This window comes from Falco punctatus (genome assembly GCF_963210335.1).
Source record: "Falco punctatus genome assembly, chromosome: 10".
Taxonomy (NCBI): Eukaryota; Metazoa; Chordata; class Aves; order Falconiformes; family Falconidae; genus Falco; species Falco punctatus.
Genome location: NC_137590.1, coordinates 14,888,322 through 14,908,424, shown reverse-complemented (window position 1 = coordinate 14,908,424; position 20,103 = coordinate 14,888,322). Strand labels below are relative to the sequence as shown.

Here is a 20,103-nt window from a genome sequence, read left to right as displayed (position 1 = left end):
GTTCCATCTTTTGAGAGCTCAAGCTCTCACCAGTGTGACTCATTCAGGCAAAATTTCTCTGCTGTTTTCAGAGACCCTCAAGGGTTTCCAGGCATGATTTACCTCTTCCTTGGCCATATTTTGAGCATCAAACTAACTCAAAACTTCCTCCTAAGAGATTTCTTTATGTTTTATCACAGCATATCTGCACATGAGAAAGCAGGGAATGCAATGGAGCACGGGAAAGGTGTGCAACTGCTGTTTGAGGCCAGAACTGAATCGGATGCATCAGCATCTCCTCTCCAAGGTTGCTTGGCTCTGGAGGAGGTGTCCTGAAGTCCTCTGGGACTATGTCTACTGCGACCATCCTTTTGCCTTGACCTTGCAACACTGTGCATCCCAGCCCTTCCCGGCATCCTGGAGCTCTGCCTGGACTTAAAGATAGGAAAGTCTCAACCTGTATTGCTGGGATGTTGGGAGGCCAAACTGTCCCTGCATCTTGAACTTCTAATTGGTAAGAACAGAAATGATGTTAAACCCTTGTGCTAAGTCAGACCCCTGCAAGTGCCTTTGTTTCAGGGACCCCGTCCTTCAGACATGGGATCTGGAGAATTTTCACAAAGAGAGCACTTCTCCATTTGAAAACCATAGGTTGGCCCCTAAATTATCTGATGTACAGAACGCACTGCTTGTAGCTCATGTCTTCTACCCAGAAGTAGCAAAGCACTGTGTAAATATCACAAGTTCAGGCTGATCAGGCACAATCTCGCCTTGTTGCAGAGACCAAGTGGCTGCAGGACTCACGGAGAAATAGTCTTCAGCAGTAAAAGTGAAGGGATGTACCCATGTATTTTAAAAATGTGGGTAACTTTGGGTATGGAGTAAGGGCATGTCCCTCAAAACAAAGAAACGGTGGCAAGCTCTGGAGTGTGCAATGCTGCTGCTTGAAATCAAAGTCAGCTCGAGGTTAGCTAAAAATACAGCAGGCACGTTCTGTGGGACTGTGGATGCCAAGACCCAATAAGCTATTAAAAGTTCTGGAGATTTAAAATCCTTCTTTCCATTGATGTATCACATGAATCACAAATACCCTCAAACGAGCCATTTGTGCGTCTCCCTCCAGACGGAGCTGACAGGGGGATAAACCAAACGCATGCAAATATTATTTCAGGGCAGGCTGAGATTGGATGGGGTGAAAGAGAAAAGTTAAACATAGAAGCATATTTATTTCTGCATAATTTTGTCAGCTTTCTGCTGGCAGCGATAGACTAAACTTCGGAGGAGCCTGACCTCCGGATTATCCGAGGGAAGACATGTGCCTGCTGTTTCAGAGTCACCATCTGTGAGGGAGATTTCGGGGAGCGAAGACGCGTGGCAGGGAGATGGCTGCATCAGCCCAGCCTGGAGAGGGACAGCCGGGACCCTCAATTCCTGAGCATCCCTCCAGCCCTGCCTGTGCATTTATCACCGCAATGAGTTTCTGCATGACAGGGGGGCTCTGCAGCTTTTCTATTTCTTCCCCACCATCCCTCCAGCCCAGCTCCGGGGGACTTTCCCCCGGCAATCAGCCCCGGCAGGTCCATTTGCTTTTGTCTCCCATTAATTGCTTGCTACTTTTCACTGCCTGCTCCTCCCCCTTTTAAAGATAAATTTTAAAGCCCGAGCGGGGTGGAGAATGGCTGAGCCCGCTGTTATTTTTGACATTCACCCCAGTGACAGCTGGACCTTGCAAGGCTGGGGCCGTTCGCACACAAAGCCTATTAGCTGTGCCCACTCACTTAATGAGGCCTGAAGTCTGGAAGGAAAATTTCCTCCCCGAAGTGTGGCAGAGCCCTTTGTCATTGTAAACAGGCGCTGCTTGCCGAGCCCTGCCTTGCCTTTCTCCTGCCTGCCACCGTGGCTTTTCTATTTACTCAGGAAACAAAAGCGAAGCCGTGTCAGCGTGCAGGGAAGAAAATGCACCCAGCTCCTCAGGTTCACACGCATGCATGCACACGCGCGCCTGCCTCTGCCACCCACCTACCTCGGCCAGGGCTCCCCGGTGTCACCGACACGAAGGGGACAACCAGGCACGGGCTGTGGGATGGAGAGAGAGGGATGCACCTGGGATTTGCAGAGCAGTAGGAACTGCTCCCCATAGGAACTGGCTGTACGGGTCAGAACAGCGGTGGGAAGAAGAGTGGGATGCCTCCTCCAAAATCCTTTACCCAAACATAGTGATTTGGGGCTCCAAAAATTCCTGCATTAGCCACAAAGTCGGTTTTGAGGGGTATTTTCTTGCATGATTTTCTCTAGTTGCCTTTTGAATTTGTAATCTTTTTTCTCTTGTGCAAGGAGCTTCCTTCTCCGCTCTACAAATAATTCACAAAGGAGTATTTCCTTCTGCCTCTTTTGAACTTGCAGCCTGCCTGGGTTTGTTGCATTGTAAGCCCCAACATGTCCCATTTTATGCCCAATTACAATGGGAGTCACCACCCAGCAGAATAAAACCGTAAGTGCTTATAAAGCATTTTGGAAATGGAAACACTCTTGGTGTAACTGGTAGCACATGTTTATTGAGACCGTTAGCAATATGCAAGCAAAGAGCAAGGAAATTGGGAAAAAAAACCAATTGCTTTCCCCCAGCAAGGCCACCTCACAGATGGTCCTTCCTTGGGCTGAGGGTCACCAGTCACTAGACTATGTCACCAAGGGCAAGAGAAGTTACTAGGATGCAAGCTTTGGGATATAGGTCATGATTTGATTAAGAAGATGAAATCTCCTGGTCTCACGACTTGCAACATAACCTGCAATGTCAACCAGATGTAGAAAAAAAAAAAAAGCTGGAATATTTGCCTGGTCTTCATCCAGGCTGGGAAAGAGCTGAGAGGTGAGAGCTGTCCCTCCTTTGTAGTGTCACTACCAAAGCCTAAAGAGCATTTAAAAGTCCTGCTTTGAGTGCGTGTGAGGGCACCACAGCCTGCATGGTGACAATTTGCTTTTGTGGTTCAAGTGGGCAGGGAATGGCTTGAGAGCTGGACCTCGGAGGGTGTCCTCATGCTGCTGCTTTCCTGGGCTGCCCCTGGTGAAAACTTCCAAGAGGCTTCAGAAAAGCAGCTCCCAGCCTGCAGTGTCTCTGTATCTGCTGGCACTCCTTCCCCCACTTCTTTTTTGTTCCTTCTTCTCCAAGGATTTGCTTGCTGGTTTTTAAATATTTGCATATTTCCGTGCTTTCTTTCTGTTGGTAACCAAGGCTGTTTGGTAAAAGCTGAGACATTCGCTAAATGTAAGTCAGGCAAAAAATTACCTTTTTTGTGTGCTTTGCAATTATCACAGCAAAATGATTCCTTTCTTCCTTCCATAGTCAGTAATTTATTTTTCAACAGAAAAACTAAAACGTTACTTCAAGAACACTGGGTTAATGCTGTTCTTGTTTTCCCTGTGAAGTTAAGACGGCTTCGTGACTGAAGTGTTTGTCTTCAATTTATGAAATTGCTTGTGGGTATGTCCCACTTTGGGAAGACACAAGAGGCATTCACAAGCGAGAAAATCTCAGGTTCCAAATTGGTTGTTTAGTAACAAAGGGAGGGAAAAGACCAATCTTTATCCTGTGTTTTAAACTTGCCTTCACCAATGTTTCTAAAGTGGCTTTTCCCTGTTTGCTTCATAAATCCTAAGGCATAAAACCGACTGTGTCAGGAAATTCACAGTGATCTTTGATCATCAATCTCAGCATCTTCTGCTTGCTCCTCTGGTTCCCTGCACTGATGCCAGCCCACGAGCGTAAGGAGTCCTGCACCCACCCTGCGGCAGCCTCTCCTGAGCAATGCTTGTCGACGGATGATGGAGAGAGAAGTGGAATAAGTAATGTTAATGAGAAGTCACCAAGTCTCTCCCTTCCCACAAGCCATGGTTGCCCTTTTGGCCTGTTTGAAGTTCAGCCTGTTCTGAGGATCAGGGAAAGGTTTTCTGCTCTCGCTTGGCTTTGTGTGAACAGCTGGGACTGCAGCAGCTTTGGTGGACCTCCTCATTGACCACCCCAGCTCCTGCTAGCCTGCGCCAAGACCACCTCTTTGTAGCGACTTAGTCTCTCTAAGGGGTAGTTAGGTCTTGAGAGACAATGATGATTTGGCAATCCAAGTCTCCCAGCTTAATGAATGTCCAGTTTAGGGAAATGTGGGTAAATGTGGATTGCAGAGTAGGAATGTGAAAGCCTGGGCTGTAAGAACAATGCTAAAGTGTAGCTTCACCAACTGCCTGGGCAAGATTTCCAGATACTCAGTTTGACAGCTCCTGCACGTCCAGCACACATGAAAGCCTCTCAGTCACATTTCTCCATAAACCCTTGAAAATTTTTAATAATGGCTATGGAAAACCTTCCTGTTGCACACAGCCACCTTGCGTAGGGCTGCTCTCGAGAGCAAGGAGCCTGCTGGGATCCCCTTTTCTTCTTGTGGTTCTGTATAATTTGGGGGCTGGATTTTGACACAGAGAAGTCTGCAGAAGCTCCTCTCCCCTCTGGTGTCAGCTTGTCCCTGTGCAAGGGTATGAGGACATGGCAAAGGAGCCACAGGCATCAGGGAGGAGGTTGTGCTACAAACCAAGGTGGGGTCCAGGAGCCTTTCTCTATTGCTGTGGCCTCTTCGTCTCAATGTCCTTCTAATATCTGCTAATTGGCTTTTCACTCATAGGCTCTGTTTTAATTCACCAGTGTTCATACCTCCAACATTAAGTTGGCAAGCTTGCGTCTGTGTAAAAGCTGTAAGTCAGGACTGGGCAAACGGCTCCAGGAGTGCCTGTGAGCTTGGCGTGTGTCGAGGGGATTTGCATTTTGAAGACGGAGCTAATCCCTTTTCTATGGTCTGCACTAGTAGGCAGCTGCCCCAGAAGCGTTTTGCCTATCCTCTCTTCCACCCTCCCTGTTGATGGGGATTTCAGAACAAAGAGGGTGGTGGGTCAGGGGTGGCAGCACCAGCGCGGTGTGCAGGAGACCTGGCTCCAGCCCTCTGCTCTCACCAGCCTCCCAAGGTGACCCTGGATAAGTCCTGCAGACTACATCTACACGGGTGCCAGAGCAGGCTTATGCATGCTAACATCCAACCCACCCATGAAGCTGGCCTCCAGCCCAGCTCCGGCTCCAGTGGCCAGCCCAGGTCAGGAGACCTGCTGGGGGACACAGCTGGAAATGAGTACACACACGACCACCTCTCCGGCACTTCCAGCCAGCCCTTTAAAAATTTGAATTGCATCTACTCAGTGTCGCTGGGGCTGTATTGGGAGAGGTCTGTGGAAATCTGGGCATGTGTTTCTGCCCCTCTGGTCTGCAGGGCCTTCCAACAGCTGCTACTGAGCGAGGGGGAGATTCCATATCATCTCAGCCTAAAAGAACCACATACTGCAGAAGTTGCTCTGAGGCCTGCAGCTGACAGGGGAGATGTCCAGAGTCCTTGGATGAGCCATGATTTGCAAAACCAACTGCAGGATGTGGATGCTCAGCACTCACTGAAATGAATAGGAGTGTTAAATCTAAATATGCAGCTGGCTTTGCTGAGTGAACAAAATTCTTGGGAACATCTCTTTTGCCACTATTTCATTAAGAGTATTAACCTCGAGATCTGGCCTGAAGGTGGGAAAATTGAATGCCAACAGATCTGGCTGGATTTTACTTTTGTGCTTCATTTACAGAGTCCAGGACCATCTTTCCACAGTCCGGGTGATTATTTGCACCAACCCTGTGCAGTGATCATCTTTTATGCGGTTGTGAGGAGGCGTTTGGAAGCCAAAGAAGATTTTTCAGACCATATCCAGTCCCTTCTGTGTGACTGCAGTTACCTGCCAAGATGCCCTAATACTTAAAGGGGCCAAGCTCCTGCTCACCTCTTGAGGAAGAAGGAAGACCTGCAACCCCAATTTCCGGTTCATGAACGCTTCCCTTTCCAATAAAGGAACATTTCCAGTGATGGGGGAGGGGGGGAATGTTTCCCTTCTTAGAGAATGTCCCACCAACTGTACAACTACAGAGCACACCAAATCCATCACTAGGTCAGAGGTATTTGCAGGTGTTTGGTCCCTGACCTCTCCTCTTGGAGTGGGAAGACTTGCACCAAAGCAAGCAGTCCTCACCTCCATGTTAGTCCTGGGGAAAAACAGTCCATTGCTGACAATCTTTGATGTGATTATTTCATATCACAAGGTTGGCTGGACAGGTGGATGCTGCCAGAGCAGGGAAACCACCCAGCACAGCTTGAGCAGGTGGACTTTTGCTGGCCACGCAGGAATGCAGATCCCCCCCAAGCGGGGAAGGAAATCGAGTTGGGTTGCATTTGAAATAAGGCCTATGCAAAAAATTTGCATAATAGCATGCAAAAAAATGTGAGGTGAAACTAAATATAGTGCAGTGCTATTTTACCAACCTCTGGTTAATCAAAGTTAACTGCATTATAATGTAACGTGTTGTCTCACTGCATATCAAATTGCCATTCTTCCAAACCATTGGCATGTTTTTGGTAGGCAGCTCTACAAAAAAGTACAGTAGGAAAAAAAATCCCAACTACACTACAATTCAAACTTGCTTTTACACTGATAAAAAAGTTTTAATTCTTTTTTAAGTCTCACCATGTCATTTGAGGCAAACCTGGGTGGGAGGGTTGTGTGGAAGGGTAGCAGCAGGAACACCCATTTCTAGTGCTCTGGAAAAAGCCAGATTTGTCTGTCATGTCTGGGAAAGAAATATAAATATTTACTTGAATCAAAATCACAATTTTCTGTAGAAAGAAAGAATGTTTTCCGGTAAAATTTTTCAGCTTGTTCTGTTTAATCTGCAACGTTTTGAGCCTCTCAGAGGAGTGTTGTCACTGAGCATTAGCCAAGAATGGTCCTACAGAAAAGTCAGGAAAGAAAGGAGCACCAATCTTTTCTTTGATTTTTTGTTTCTTTCTCTCTCTCTTTTTCTTTTTTTTTTTTTTTTTTAAAGAAACTTGTCCTCTGAGTCTCCAGTCTTTCCATTTTCTTCTCATACAATTTCTGTCACGAGCCATGATCTCAGTCCTACCGAGTTCTTGCTGTGGCTCCAGAGCAATATCGCACATATCTCTGTGTAATCTTGATTTACAAAGCAGAGGTTATATTGCAAATCAGACACCGGGCTGCTGCCCTCTGCGAGCCTCACTGGTCCAGTGAATCCCAGACTCTTGTTAATATTCATACCGGAGCTAACAGCGGCGCGGGGGGCTGCAATGGGCTCCGTCGCGTCAGGTCCCGTACGACCATGTGTGGGAACGCGTGGGTCGCCGCGTGCCCAGCGAAGCGCTCCCCTTTTCGAGCCGAGAGCTGATTGCCCGCCCTCGCCCGGGGTTCTGCACCGCGAGGACCGCCGGCGTTCGGCACGCTCCTGGAAACACCCCGCTCTCCCCATTCAAAGCCTCTGTGGGTTGAACTCCTCCATGGCTTCTGTTAATAGGTTAATGAGACCCTCATCTGGCGGAGTTAGAGTGCCTGGCTTTCTAAGATAAAACTATCCAGCGACATTAGGAGGCTGGGCCTCTTTATGACTGAACGCCATTCATCCTGAGTACACAAGAGCTCACAAATTTAATAAGCAGAATCCATTTCAGCCCCGTGGCCTGCCATGGCAACAGGAGAGAGGGGCTCCAGCCTCCGCTGCTCAGGCATCATTATCTCCAGGGCCATCTGCTCCAGAGAAGCACAATCCCAAACTCATTTAAATAGAGCCAGCCTGAAATATGTGATGATTTTTCCCAGTCTTCCCCTCCCCGCTGGCTCCCCCCTCTCCCCGTGCACGGCTACACCTCCGCATACAAGCGGGAGGAGATGTAATATTCAAAGGGTGAGGAGAGGGTACGGGAGATAAGATTATAGTGATAATGAACTGAGGGGAGGCAAACAGGGGAGGGAGGAACTTTCCTCCTTTGCCTGCCATTCCCTGAGAAAGCAAGAGGTTGCAATAAATTATAAATGTATTTTTCAAATCATCTTCTTGGAAGAAATATTTCATAAACAATGATTCATCAGCCTCCCCAGAACTCAGCCTCTCTGGAACAATTAAGCAGTGAAGAAAACTAACGCAGCTAATTCATTCCTTTCCCTGCTTTCTGACTGACGGTGCACTGTCCTCACCATGAATGCGTACAATAAATTACCATGTGCCTAAACGAGTTCACCCCTAATAACTGGGGATATTTTGGAAAGCCAATGGGAGGGGTTAGGGAGAAGAAGATTCAGTCCTTGCCCTGTGGGGCTCCGATGGCTTGTGCCCATGCACGTGCTGCCTCATGTTTAGGGGCTTCCGAGCCAGGGTTTGGGATGGGGACCCAAAAGAACTCTCTGAGATGAGCAGCCTCAAGTGCATCCCCTGAAGGGGACAGGAAAGGACATGGGCTTTGACAGAGGGACATAAACAAGAGCGTGCACAGTTGCACTATGCCTCTGCTTCCAGACAGAAGTCATTTTTAATGCACCTGTTTTATTTTGGATGTAACTCACAGCTTGCAGGCACAGTGGCTGCAGGAGCTGTAAGGAGCAGCATGAGCCAAAGTAGGGGCAATGGGGGATGCTGGCAGGTGGTTTTATAATTCATTGCCCCAACGGTGTGTAAAGTTTGAGGAGCACTTCAGGCTGTAGCTGGGAGGAGATGGCCAAGAGCAAGCCCCAGGCAGCCCCAGGGAGATACTCACTTGGCACCCAGGCTGGGACGGGTGTTCCTCTGCCCGGCCCCTCCATGACAGCTCTGCACGGTGGGAGAGATGCTGCAGCTGGAGGGCATAGAAGTTACTGCAGGAATTTCTGAAAGATGCCATTTCTCATTTGTTGTCTGTCAGGGTCTTCCGACCTCTGCTCGCTGGGTCACAGGAGTAAATCCGTCATGGGCAGAAAGATGGGTTTCCTCCGCTGAGGTGGAGGCAGTGTCCATCTGCTGAGCATCCCTGTCCCTCCTGAGAGTCCATAAATGTGTCTGGAGACATTTGCCCTGTTCTCATGTTTCTAGGTCCGCAGCACACATACACCATAGAGCATGCACACAGGTGTACGGTCACAGAGGTGTTGAGGCTGTGGGTGGGATGGGAAGCCACAGCTCCCTTAGCTTTCGGGGCAGGCTTGCAGCAGGAGGTGTGACTTTGCCAGCTCCCATTCATGCAGTCATGGTGCTGGGGTCTCTCTCACCTGAAGCTCCTACCTGCCAAGTTTCCCTGCTCCACTCCGTGGCACGTGGAGTTTGAGTGGATTATATGGAGTGAGGCTGCAGTATGACAATGAGATCATATGAAAGTGTAGAAATGTGTCTGGGATGGGCAGAAATGAAATCATATATTTTCCATATGTTTATTTAGTGATGTTAAGCCTCCCAGTGCCTGTAACACCCTCTATATGCTGTCAACATTCACCTACGGCAGAGGTGTACCTCTGGGGGGAGCATGGCAGATGGCCAGCAAGCCAGTGCAGCAGCGCTGAGGTGGGGATGTGATGAAAGCCTGCAAGGATAGACATCTCTGCCCTGGCCCCAGGGAAAGTTGAAGGAGGCAGAATGCAATTCTACATCTTGGAAATTGGAGGTTTTCCACAATCGACTGAGCCCTGGTGTTTTTCAGTGTCTGCTTCTGTGGATTTTTGCAAGAGCAGTGCTTGCTCAGGGGAGGAAATTGTGGTTACTGTTGGTGCCCATCCCTGGGCAATGCAACCACACATGTGCAAGACATCTTGGGTGACCAAGGTGCCCCGCGTCCCCTCCTGGAGGCTGAGACTGCTTTGGTTACATCACTTACTTTGCACAGATACGATTTTTAAGTGCTCACTAACTCAGGTTGTCAAGTCTTTGATTAGGAATGCAGACTCAGCAAATCCCAGGTGATAAATAGTGTATGACATTAATTCATATACAAAGCCTGTATTGCCTGGAAATCTTTTTAGGTTGATAAATTGGAATATCTACCACAAAATCCATAGTAATGTATTTTTCTCTGTAGCTCAGTTAGAAATGATAAGGTACCAAATGCTATGGGAGATTAAAAAGCTTCAAAGTACTTGCAGAAGTATTTTAATTTATTAAATCTGCAGAATAGTTGAAAAATTCATAATGTTTTCACTGCAAGTTTCTCAGATTTTTCTTTTCCTGGACTGGCTAACACCTCATGAGAAGCCGAACCTAACCAGGGCTTTGAATCCTCATCCAAGACAGAGGCTTGGCCAACAAAAAACAAACAAAAAAAACACCTTATGGGGACACAAGTTCAGATCATGTTTCCTTACTGAGAAGAAAACTTTTTGCCTCTAAAGAAGCTTCAGACCTCATGTAAGTCCTTGTCAGATTTATGTGAAAAGAAAAGAAAAGTTATTGCCTCTAAAGAAACTTCAGGCCTCGCATAAATCCTTGTCAGAGAGGTCCCAGGAAGGTGCAGAGCCCACGGCAGATGAAGGGAAAGCCGGTCTGCACACACAGGCTGATGCCGCAAACTCCATTTGATCCTCTGTGAAATCTCAGCCTGGAGTTTCATGGAACCCCTTTCACCAGCCAGCCTAGACTCTTACCTTAAGTGCATGCATTCAATTATTTAGCAAGGAAAATGGGCTTCTGTAACTAATGAAATATCTGCTTTAGCCCCTTATTCCCATTCTAACGTCTTTAAAACAGTGCCAACACAGGTGAGACCTCTGGGAAAGGAAAGCTAAATATTGCTCTCCGCCTCGTGGCTTGCTTTCAAATGTACATTTCATTCCATCTCTGTTGCTCACAATTTGCGTTGCAAGGGGAGCGGCGGAGAGCTTTTCTAGGAAAGCATGGCAAATGCCCAGCTCCAGCAGCAACCAGCCTACTGCCGTGCAGATCCGCTCTAACACGGGTAATTCATCCCGGATGGCAAAGGCTGGGCTTGTTTTTTGAAATACTCAGCTGTTAGCGGCATGAGAGAACCAGCTCATGGGTGAAAGCTCTCAGAGCAAATCTTTCTGCTTTATTTTTCAGGTTTTCAGAGATAAAGCCCAGCAGGTGGGAAGGAAAAGATTGAACAGGGCAATTTTTCATTCTTCCATAAGCAAATTCTTGGTCGCAATCTCTCCAGCTCCTGGTGCGGTGGTCTAAAGTAACTAGACAGCACAGCCCGAAATCTTTGCTGCATAATTGTGTGCTTCACTGGACTGACACCAGGAAGGAATTTTGCTCACCCGAGGCTCAGCTGGAGATGGGGTGGCTTTCAAGAAGCTTACGCTCTGTCCTGGCGCATCACCCTTCATTGATTGATTACCTTTTCTGCAGATTCTGACAAGAGGTATCAAATTATCATTAAAGATGCCCCTCAGAAAGGCTCTAAGCTGTTTTCTATCAGATTTACACTGTGTTGGGAGAAGTGAGGCAACTAGCAACTCCCTTCGCACCCCGTCATCTAATTCCGCAGCTGATGGAGCTGGCTAAAGAGATAGCGTGGAGGAAAACCTGTGCTGTGAGCAAGGTCTGGACAAGCCAGGGAGACCAGCAGACACCAGCGTTTCAGGTTTAGTTTGATGCAATTCAGCTTCAATTTTTATCACCTTAGCAAGAATTATAAAAACAAACACACACACCCCCTAAAAAAAAAAACACAAAAAAAAACCCCAACCCCCACACCAGGAAATTTGACATTTTCTGACAAAAAAAACCCAACCACATTTGGATTGCTTGTAGTGAAGACGTGTTGGGTTAAATGTCCCGGAAAATTTGGGGCAGTCTATAGCTATAAATGTACCTAACATCCTTCCCGGTATCTATTTCACACGCAGCCTCGTTTTCTTGCATATTTTCTATTTTTATTTTCTTTAATGGGTCTCAGCAGTGATATTTTTAAGAGCGCTTTTCTGTGCATAGCAGCTGCCATTGCCGTGCTGGCAGCCCGGTTGCCATGGCTGAGCTGCAGGGCTTGTGCCAGAATTTTGTTGGTCAACAAGCCGCTGTCAGAGCTGTTGGGCAGCGTGTTTCCATAGCTGTCTGTGGAGAGGGGCGTCTTCAGGTGATGTGATGCTGAATCTCCTGCTTAAAGGACTCAGCCTAAATGCACTTGTAGGTCTGTAGACTTTGATGTGACTGTTTAGCACCCTAACAGCCCAACTCTTTCCACATTAGCCAGAAAAGCGAGTGTGATAATTTTTAACACAGCGCCGGTAGAGCAGCTTGTTTGTGCTAATCAAAAGGGAGCTATCAGCTTGAAAATGTCCCCTCTTAATTTAATTCATGGACTTCAAAAATAAGTTTCTTCAGGTGCAGGTGCCTTGAGAACATCCATTTTTAACTCATTTGAAGTAGCGAATTCCTCTCACTGGACTTAATTAGGGACAGGTATTAAAACAAATCGAGGAAGAGGATCTTAGAAGAAAAGTGTTTTTATTAGGAAAGGACTGTAGGGCTTTTTAATTAATGCCAGAACAGCTGTCCTTAAATTGTTTCTCTCCTATGAGCCGATTATTCCAGCGAAGGCTAAGAGGCCATGGAAAACAAGGAGCAAGTTCTGTTCAGAGCTTCTGGTCCCCGTCTGCACCGCTGCCATCAGAAACCATGAAGCATTTGTCTGGTCCTCCCTTGGATTGCAGCATATTTCTGTTTTCTTACAATATAGACTCATCCCAGTTTGTTTCTAGGCGAATTGCTGTTTTGTTCATGTTGCATATTCCCTAAACAGTCGTATTAGTGGCGACAGCATGTCATTTTGATGGTGTTATGACAGTATGACGCCAAACGAGTATTAACATAACATTTCTTTTTAAATCTTGTCTGAAAACATATTGTTCTCCTTTGCCAGCGTTTCTCTGTTTCTCTCACCCTTTACCATGGGTTCTGGGTTGTCTTTTTTGGTTGAACTCAGTTGCTGCAAGCGGGCTGATGCACAGGGTATATGGAGGCATTTTGGGGATCATTCAGGTGATAAGAGGAGGGAAAGAAGAACGAACCTGTTTGCCCAAGGCTGTCCAGAAGCCTCTTCTGGGGAAAAGCCCCAAGCCCACATTTCTCTGCCTGACATCCTCCTGCTTTCTCTTATGCTTCACCTTGCTCAGATTTATTGTGTTGAGATTTATGAAGTTTAGGTTTCAAGATCCCCATCTCTACCACAGAATTATTTATATTTCTCCTACCTTTCCCTCTACAACCTCAGTTAAAAGGTGAACTCTGATGTCCCCCAAATGGTGAAGTCAGTCTTAAATTCAGAAAGCTCATGAAAAGGGAAGAGCCATAACTTGGGGGACAAGGAGTTCTCTGTGTGCGTGAGGGGGATGAGCAGATGGCCTCTACTTCCTTGAATGTCCCGTTTTTCTGATGTGAGGTCTGTGGGATGGAGCTAGTTTGGCCTGGAAGTGAAAATTGTTTGCTAAATAACAGACATTTTCTTCTGAAGGAAAGTAGAATAGCACTTGTTTCCCAAGGAAGAGATTTTTATGTTGAAAATGGGAGAGCAGCAATTACCTGGATCCAGCCCCCGTGACACGTAGGCAGTGAGATGCATGCTCCCAGGCAAATGCCTGCATCCGAGGGAGCCCAAATTGCCAAGGAGGAGCTTCAGTCATTAAAACAGAGAAAAATACAAATGGCCTTTCCTGCGGTCCTTTGCTTCAAGGCAGAAGCCTGGCTGGCAGATGCTGGTGGTCGAGAGGACTGGGAGAAAGTGACACCCAGAACTAAGAGCTGTCGGGGAGCCCCAAAGCTGGAGGCATTGCTCGGTGTCCTTGTGCAACCAAGCTGCCAAAACCGGGGAGCATCTTCACCTGATCCCTCTCATGTTCCCAGTGGGGCAAATATGCGCTGGTCCAGATCGGCTTAGCATCTGGTCTGGCTGTCTGCAGGGCTTTCCTGGCCCCTTAGTAAGGAAAGGAGGATGGGAGTGGGTCCTGTGATACAAAGCATAGTAAAGCTCCCCGACAGCCCACCAATGGTGGTGACACACCTACTTTCCTCTTCAACAGCCTGTAGATGAGCACAGACCCCATCCCCATCGCCCTGGACATCTGCACCCCACAGTTCCTCCTGCCCGATTGTCCCCAGCCTCTTCCTCACAACAAACCTTTGCTCAGGTTTTATTTTTGCCTGTTTGTTTTCCCATCCCTCTTTCTATTCCTTGACCTGACAAGCACTCCTTTTAGCAGAGTATTAATTATCATCACAGTGCTGGGACTAGTAATTATCCCTCCCTTGTGCTTTATGGGCTTCCCAGCACAGCTTGCAACGAGGACAGGGTGAGATGGCTCAGCTGGCAAGGGGCTCGTGGTGGTGTCTCAGAGCTGTGGTAATTGTCCTGTGCCCGAGAGCAGGCAAAAAGGGGAAGAAGAAGGAAAAGGAGAAAATGGTCTCTTTGGAGTCAATGGTGAATCGAAGAACTCAGGTTGTAGCCTTTAACCAGCGTGTTTTCTTCCCAGTGGCTCCCAGAGTTTATAATGAAGAAGAAAAATAGGAGTAACCTTAGGCTAGCTACCAGGAGATGGAGAAGCCCAGGAGGGCTGAGAGGATGACAGTGATGCTTGCCAGTGCTGAGCAACCCCCTTGTAACAAGAAGCATGAGAAAAAATCCCAACAGAGACATAAAAAGGGGTCACAGGGAGAAGATTTCAAGGATGTGGGTACACCTGTGTGTTCGTCTGTGGGTATTTGTATGGGGCAAGTGCAGCAGGCACTGCTTTTGAGGGGGGTTTGCTCATGGTTCCTCACAGGGCTTGTGTGGGCTGGCTGGGGACAACTGGGCACAGCAGCACTGGTTCAGTTACCTCACTGATATTAACTACCATGCTAGTACCCAGTTTACAAGATCTGTCCAAAATAATTCATACTCAATGCATTGTGTTTCACCGAGCATTTGAAATGAAAAACTCTGTATTTAACTCTGCCCCCTCACACCACATCTCCCACACACTACTTCTGTAGTACCTTGCTGTGTTTCTATGCCAAAATTTCATGGTGACCAGCCACCTAAGGCTGCTGCTCTGAGATGCCCATCACCCCAGTGCCGTCCTGGCTGATAGGACCTGCCCTGGGATGGCCGTGGTGAGCCCAGTGGGGAGGCATTGCATGGGATGGCAGAGCTGGAGAGCATCGAGGTGGGAGCCCGGGTGCCTCCCTAGGGGCAGGGCTACCACCGCTGCCAGAAATACAACAGCTCTCTGTCATGGACAGGATAAAAAAAAAAAAAAAATAAAATCACTCCTCTTTGGCCAAAACTGTGACTTTTTCTTTGGCAAAATGACAACACTGTTAGTGAAAATTGCCTTTCATTACAGCAGGGAGGGGAAAGAGAGATAAAAATGAAATAAGCTGTGCTTTTCTTCCCTTTATGTCCTTTTTGCAAACCTGTAAAGATTCTTTCTGTCTTTGTCCCCCTCTGTTTCCTGCAGCAGTGAGAAGTTTTATTGCAATTTATTGTGTATTTGCCTAGGAATTTAGGGATCTCAAGCAAATCACAACCCCAGCCTGGCAAGCATTGCTAATAGACGTGGTAAGAGCAGGGTGTGCTCTGAGCACCTTTTACTCAAAATAGAGAATCCAGGTGTCAGGGGGAAATGGATGAAGACACTTTCCCATAGCCACCCTCAAAAGATCAGTGTCAGGAGCAGAAATGAAATTCAGATCTCTTACCTCCTAGGCCCTTGGGCAAACCTGCCTGCTTGAGGATTTTCTTCCAGGTTAAGGATTAATTGCAGCAATGGAACTGTCATGCTGAAGTCCCAAGCTAGAAAGCAGAAGTCCGCCCTGGCTGCTGCTCTGCCCCATGCCTGACCCTGGGACAAGTTGCATGTGTGAGACCTGAGGCCATGCAGGTCTGCAGTGCCACATGCAGCATCTCAGAAGCCGTGGGAGTGAACCCTGCAGCCTTTCCCTGTGCTGGTGCAGAGCACAGGAGGTGCTCAGCTTTGGTAGGCCAGCATGGGAAGCTGTGGAGGACGCTTATTCCACAGAGATGCTCCGTGCGAGTAAATCCCCAGCACATCCAGGCTGGAAACTTTGTGCCTGGGGAATCAGACAGAGTCATTTTCCCATTATTAATGGGAACAGATGAAAATATGACCACCAAGATGGTGATTATCCCTGTAAATATAGTCATCCTGAGAAAACTAGCCCTCAGACGCATAAGCATCGCATCTCTGCCTTTGCAGCAAGGGAACTGTGAGCATCTTCTCTGATACAGTGGAGCCAGCTGGGATTTCGGACTCTGTGCTAAGGAGGGTGATACTCATCTCTTAGCTCTGCCAGCAACTCTCTAAGTAACCTTGGTCAAATCACTTGCCACTCTGCAAAGGGTGGAAGAAGATTCAGTGCAGCAGCTCCTGAGGGTGCGCAGCCCCAACTTCCCACATGCTCAGAGCAGCGCAGTGGCTGCAGCACCAAAGCAAGCTGCTGTGAGTGCCAGCGCGGCTTCAGCCTCCTCCTGCCGCTGCGCTGGGGCAGCCCCGGGTAAACAGGCAGTCTGCACGGACTGTCACTTCTTGGCTGCTCTCTCTCTGGCTCAGCCAAGACAGTCCAAATACGGTTCCGAATCACCACGTGCCTCAGTTTCCCCATCTGTTAAATGAAGCTCATCATCATTTTCAGCTTTGCACTGTCAGCGTTGCACTGTTGTGCAGAACCTAACAGAAAAGGGCTTTCTCAGCGAGGGTGAGCAACATCCTGGAGCTGAGCAGCTCCCCTGGTCGGGCATTCCCCATCCATGGTGGCTCTGCCAATTTTGGGCACGTGCACATCCCTCCTGCACACCAGATAACAAACTGGCTCAGGAAACCGCATCCATCCCCCATCTTGTCTGAAGGCAGATTGCTCACGGGCGGAGGAAATCTCCTGGAGAGTGAACCTTGTCAGCAAAAATGCAAATATTTGGAGACAAAGTGTTCATTACAGCAGAACTTGATTTCAGGGTCAACCCTTTTTGCAGCAAATTGTTAGCCAGCTAAAATGTTTATTGTCACCAGACTCTGGCAGTTTTGACAGTACCTATCAAGTTGAGCTTGACAATATCTGCATACGGCTTCTCTGCTTTTCGTCGCACAGCAATGAGAGAGGTGCTGGAGGAAGAGATTTAAGACAGAAGCAAACAGTCAACAGATAATTGGAACTATCCTCTTTGTGAAAAAGCCAGGGCTGCTGTGGACCAGGGGAGCTGTTTAAGAGGAGGAAGGTGTAACACAGGCTGTTGGTAAGATGGTGATGGGGTAGGCAGAGAAGCGTCTTGGCAATTTTTTTTTTCCAGATGCAAAACTGCACACATAGAACAATAAATTCCCCCCAGCCTGGCAGTGCATCAGCAGAAATCACAGGCTACAAAGGGATGGTATTTCTTTCGTCTTTTTCTACATGAGCCACGTGGCCAAGGAACCATCCAGACATCAGTGGAGTTTCTGTGATTCTTCTCCATTCCCATCTGTGCTCTCCTCTGCTCCCCTTCATGCCTGCATGAGACTAAGGCCAGTGACACCTGAAGAGGATCGCACTGCTGGCCAGCCCAGAGCCCAAAGGGATAAGCTCTCGCATCTTCACACTGTGATCCAAGACTAGAGGATGGAGGGAGCCGGGGCTGGCTCTGCCTTACCGGTGAAGAGGGGAAAGGGGAGGCAGCAGCAGGAATTTGGGGAAAAACAAGAACCAGGATGAGATACTGATGAAAACAGCAAGAAGGAGCAGATGAGGCAGCTGCAGCCACAATGCTTGCTAATAATATTTTGGGGCTCCCTCTGCTAGACAAAAGACAATAGCTTGCAGCTTCAGGATGGACTAATTTTACTCTGCTTTTTGCTTCTCCACATCTTTACCTTTTCCCCCAGCTAATGCACAAGGAAGGTGAGCCAGTCTGGAGCCACCGTGAATGGGTTTCATTTCCTTGCTTGCTGGAGCTGAGTGAAGACTGTTTCATCCCAACAGGCTGCTCCCAACACCCCTTAATTTGAGATCTCCTGCATGCAGGAAGCAATGGAGTTGAGTGACCTTGCTGAATCCCAGCCGCTGCAGCTTCAGGAGAACAGGGGAGGAAAAGAAAAGAGGGGAGGAGGAAGAGGCCCTTTGCTGTCTCCCATTAAAGCCCCAAGAGGCCGAAGATGAGAGAGCGAAAGTTTCAAATTGCCAGAACGTAATTCTGAAAGTCATTTTCCAAGCGCAGAGCTCTCTGCAATGTCACCTCTCATCTTCCAAGGTGGGGATTGAAGGGACAATAAAGCACAGAATATTCTGCAAAGACAGAGCTGCTAATTCAAAGACGGAAGAGGTGCCAGTCCCCAAACAGGCTGTCTCACACCCCCTTCTGCCGGGAGATCTGTGCAGTCAGATGTAGCTGTACAGGGGGCCCAGCCCCAGCTCCTTTCCTGAGCCATATCCAGCCCAGACGAGCGATCCGGCTGAGCTAAGCGTGGCTTATCCAGGTCCTTCTAAGAGCAACGATCTCAAAGAAAGTCTGCCTATTCAACAGTTACACTTTTACTTTGAATCAGACTCCTGACTTTCAATGCAATCCAATGATGATCCTAATGATTATTACTACTATTGTTTCCTTAGACCCCCCTGAGACCAGCAGATGACCGTGATGGATGTGCAGACAAAAAGGTGCACTTTGATATTCACACACACCCTGCCCCAACCCAACAAAACTGTACCTCCCCGCTCCCTCTTCCAGCTCTCTGCCTTCAAAGAAATCTGGATTAAAGAGTTAGATGTATTCAACAAAGTGTTCAGCCTGGGATCTTGCACCAAAGAGGGAATTAGCCTCTTGTTCTACATTCGTTGCCAGCATTTATTCCAACTGCAATCCCCCCTTACGTTTATAAAATAAAAAAAAAAAAAAATCACCCAAATATGCAGGCATGCCCTGCTGAGATAAATTGCATTCAGCTCTCCTTCAGATAATATCAGCTTTGTCCCGGGTTCCTTATTACTGGTGCCACCTGTCCCTCGAAGCACAGGCTTTTCCCCTTTCCCAAAGTACCCGAGCTGAGGCTTGGGTGGGCTTGCCCTCTCTCTGCCAGAGCACTGCTTTGCCCACCCGGGTCAGGGTGCTGTTTTTACACTGACAGTCAGGCTTTTTGCCAGGCAACCCCTCCTCTCTCCCACTTTCAGAAATGACACTTTCCCCTCTCCCAGACCAGGGCTGGCCCGCAGAAAGAGCTGCCCTTGGTTCATCTGGGGTAATGAGCAGGGCACTGCGGGTCACACAGCCTAGAGAAGGCACTTTGCCCTCCCAGCCAACATGGTAACAAAGTTCAGTCCTATCATACATATTAATCACAATCCTGGTTAGTTTTCTTCTATTATTATTATTATTAGTGTTATTATTATTATTATTTCCTGGTAACTCTTTCCCTGCTTTTCCATCTGGGAGGCCAGTGAGAATGTTCCTCACTGGCCTGTAGCCAGTTTTCTCCAGCTGGGATCAGTTCAGTCCAATGTTGCCATCTGTCCTTTGAGGCAGAGGGACATCTTCCATTTCGGATCTCTCCCAGAACCAGTTCCCCCCTTTCCTTCCCCCACACACCCTGGACTCGACCAGAGCACCCAACGAGCTTGTGTATGGCCATCAGCAGACTTGTGCATTTCTAGATGGACTCAGGCATGCAAGAGGTCCAGTGGCCTGATCCTGCCAGCCTGTGGACTGCCCAGGGGGCTGTGGGCACATCCCGCTGCCCAACCCCCGGGTCAGCTGGGGGGGGCTGTCACCCTTCAAGGAGACACAGTATGTTTGGGGGTCTCCTTGACATAGTGGAGGTGGATGGGGCTCTCTGGGGATGCTTTGTCTTGTTGGGCGCGGGGGTGTGTGTGTGTTTACCCCCCACTCCTCCACTGGGATGTGCACGTTGTCACTTCATCCCTCTCCTACAGGCAGAAGCGAGGCACTGAGACCCCGAGGGCTGGGGAGGACAGGTCCCCTTCCTCAGCTTCTCCCCCCGCCCTGCCAGCCGGGGGGGGGGGGGGGGCGGGGGACGGGACACGACAACCCCCCTCCGGGCCGTTGCGCGGGGCCCCGCGGATTGGCCGCCGCGTGCTCTGCGGGGACTTTGCGGCGGGTCCCATTGGCCGCCGCCGCCCATAAGTTTTTGCTCCGGACGGGAACTTTTCTCAGGGATGATGGAGTAACCCCGGCGGCCCCGCACCCCCCGGCACACGCACCCACCGCTACGCGGCAAGGATGAAGCTCTGCGGGACCTTCCTCG

General features: G+C 48.5%; 1 protein-coding gene across 1 annotated transcript in view; it reads left to right on the top strand.

The window, feature by feature from the left end:
- Nucleotides 1–20,103, top strand: part of MYT1 (myelin transcription factor 1) — a 124,866-nt gene that overhangs the window by 22,971 nt on the left and 81,792 nt on the right. The window contains exon 1 of the mRNA XM_080404003.1: nucleotides 1–20,103. This exon is cut by the window's left edge and continues 22,971 nt beyond it. Coding sequence (XP_080260129.1) covers nucleotides 20,079–20,103 — 25 coding nt within the window. The 5' untranslated portion in view covers nucleotides 1–20,078.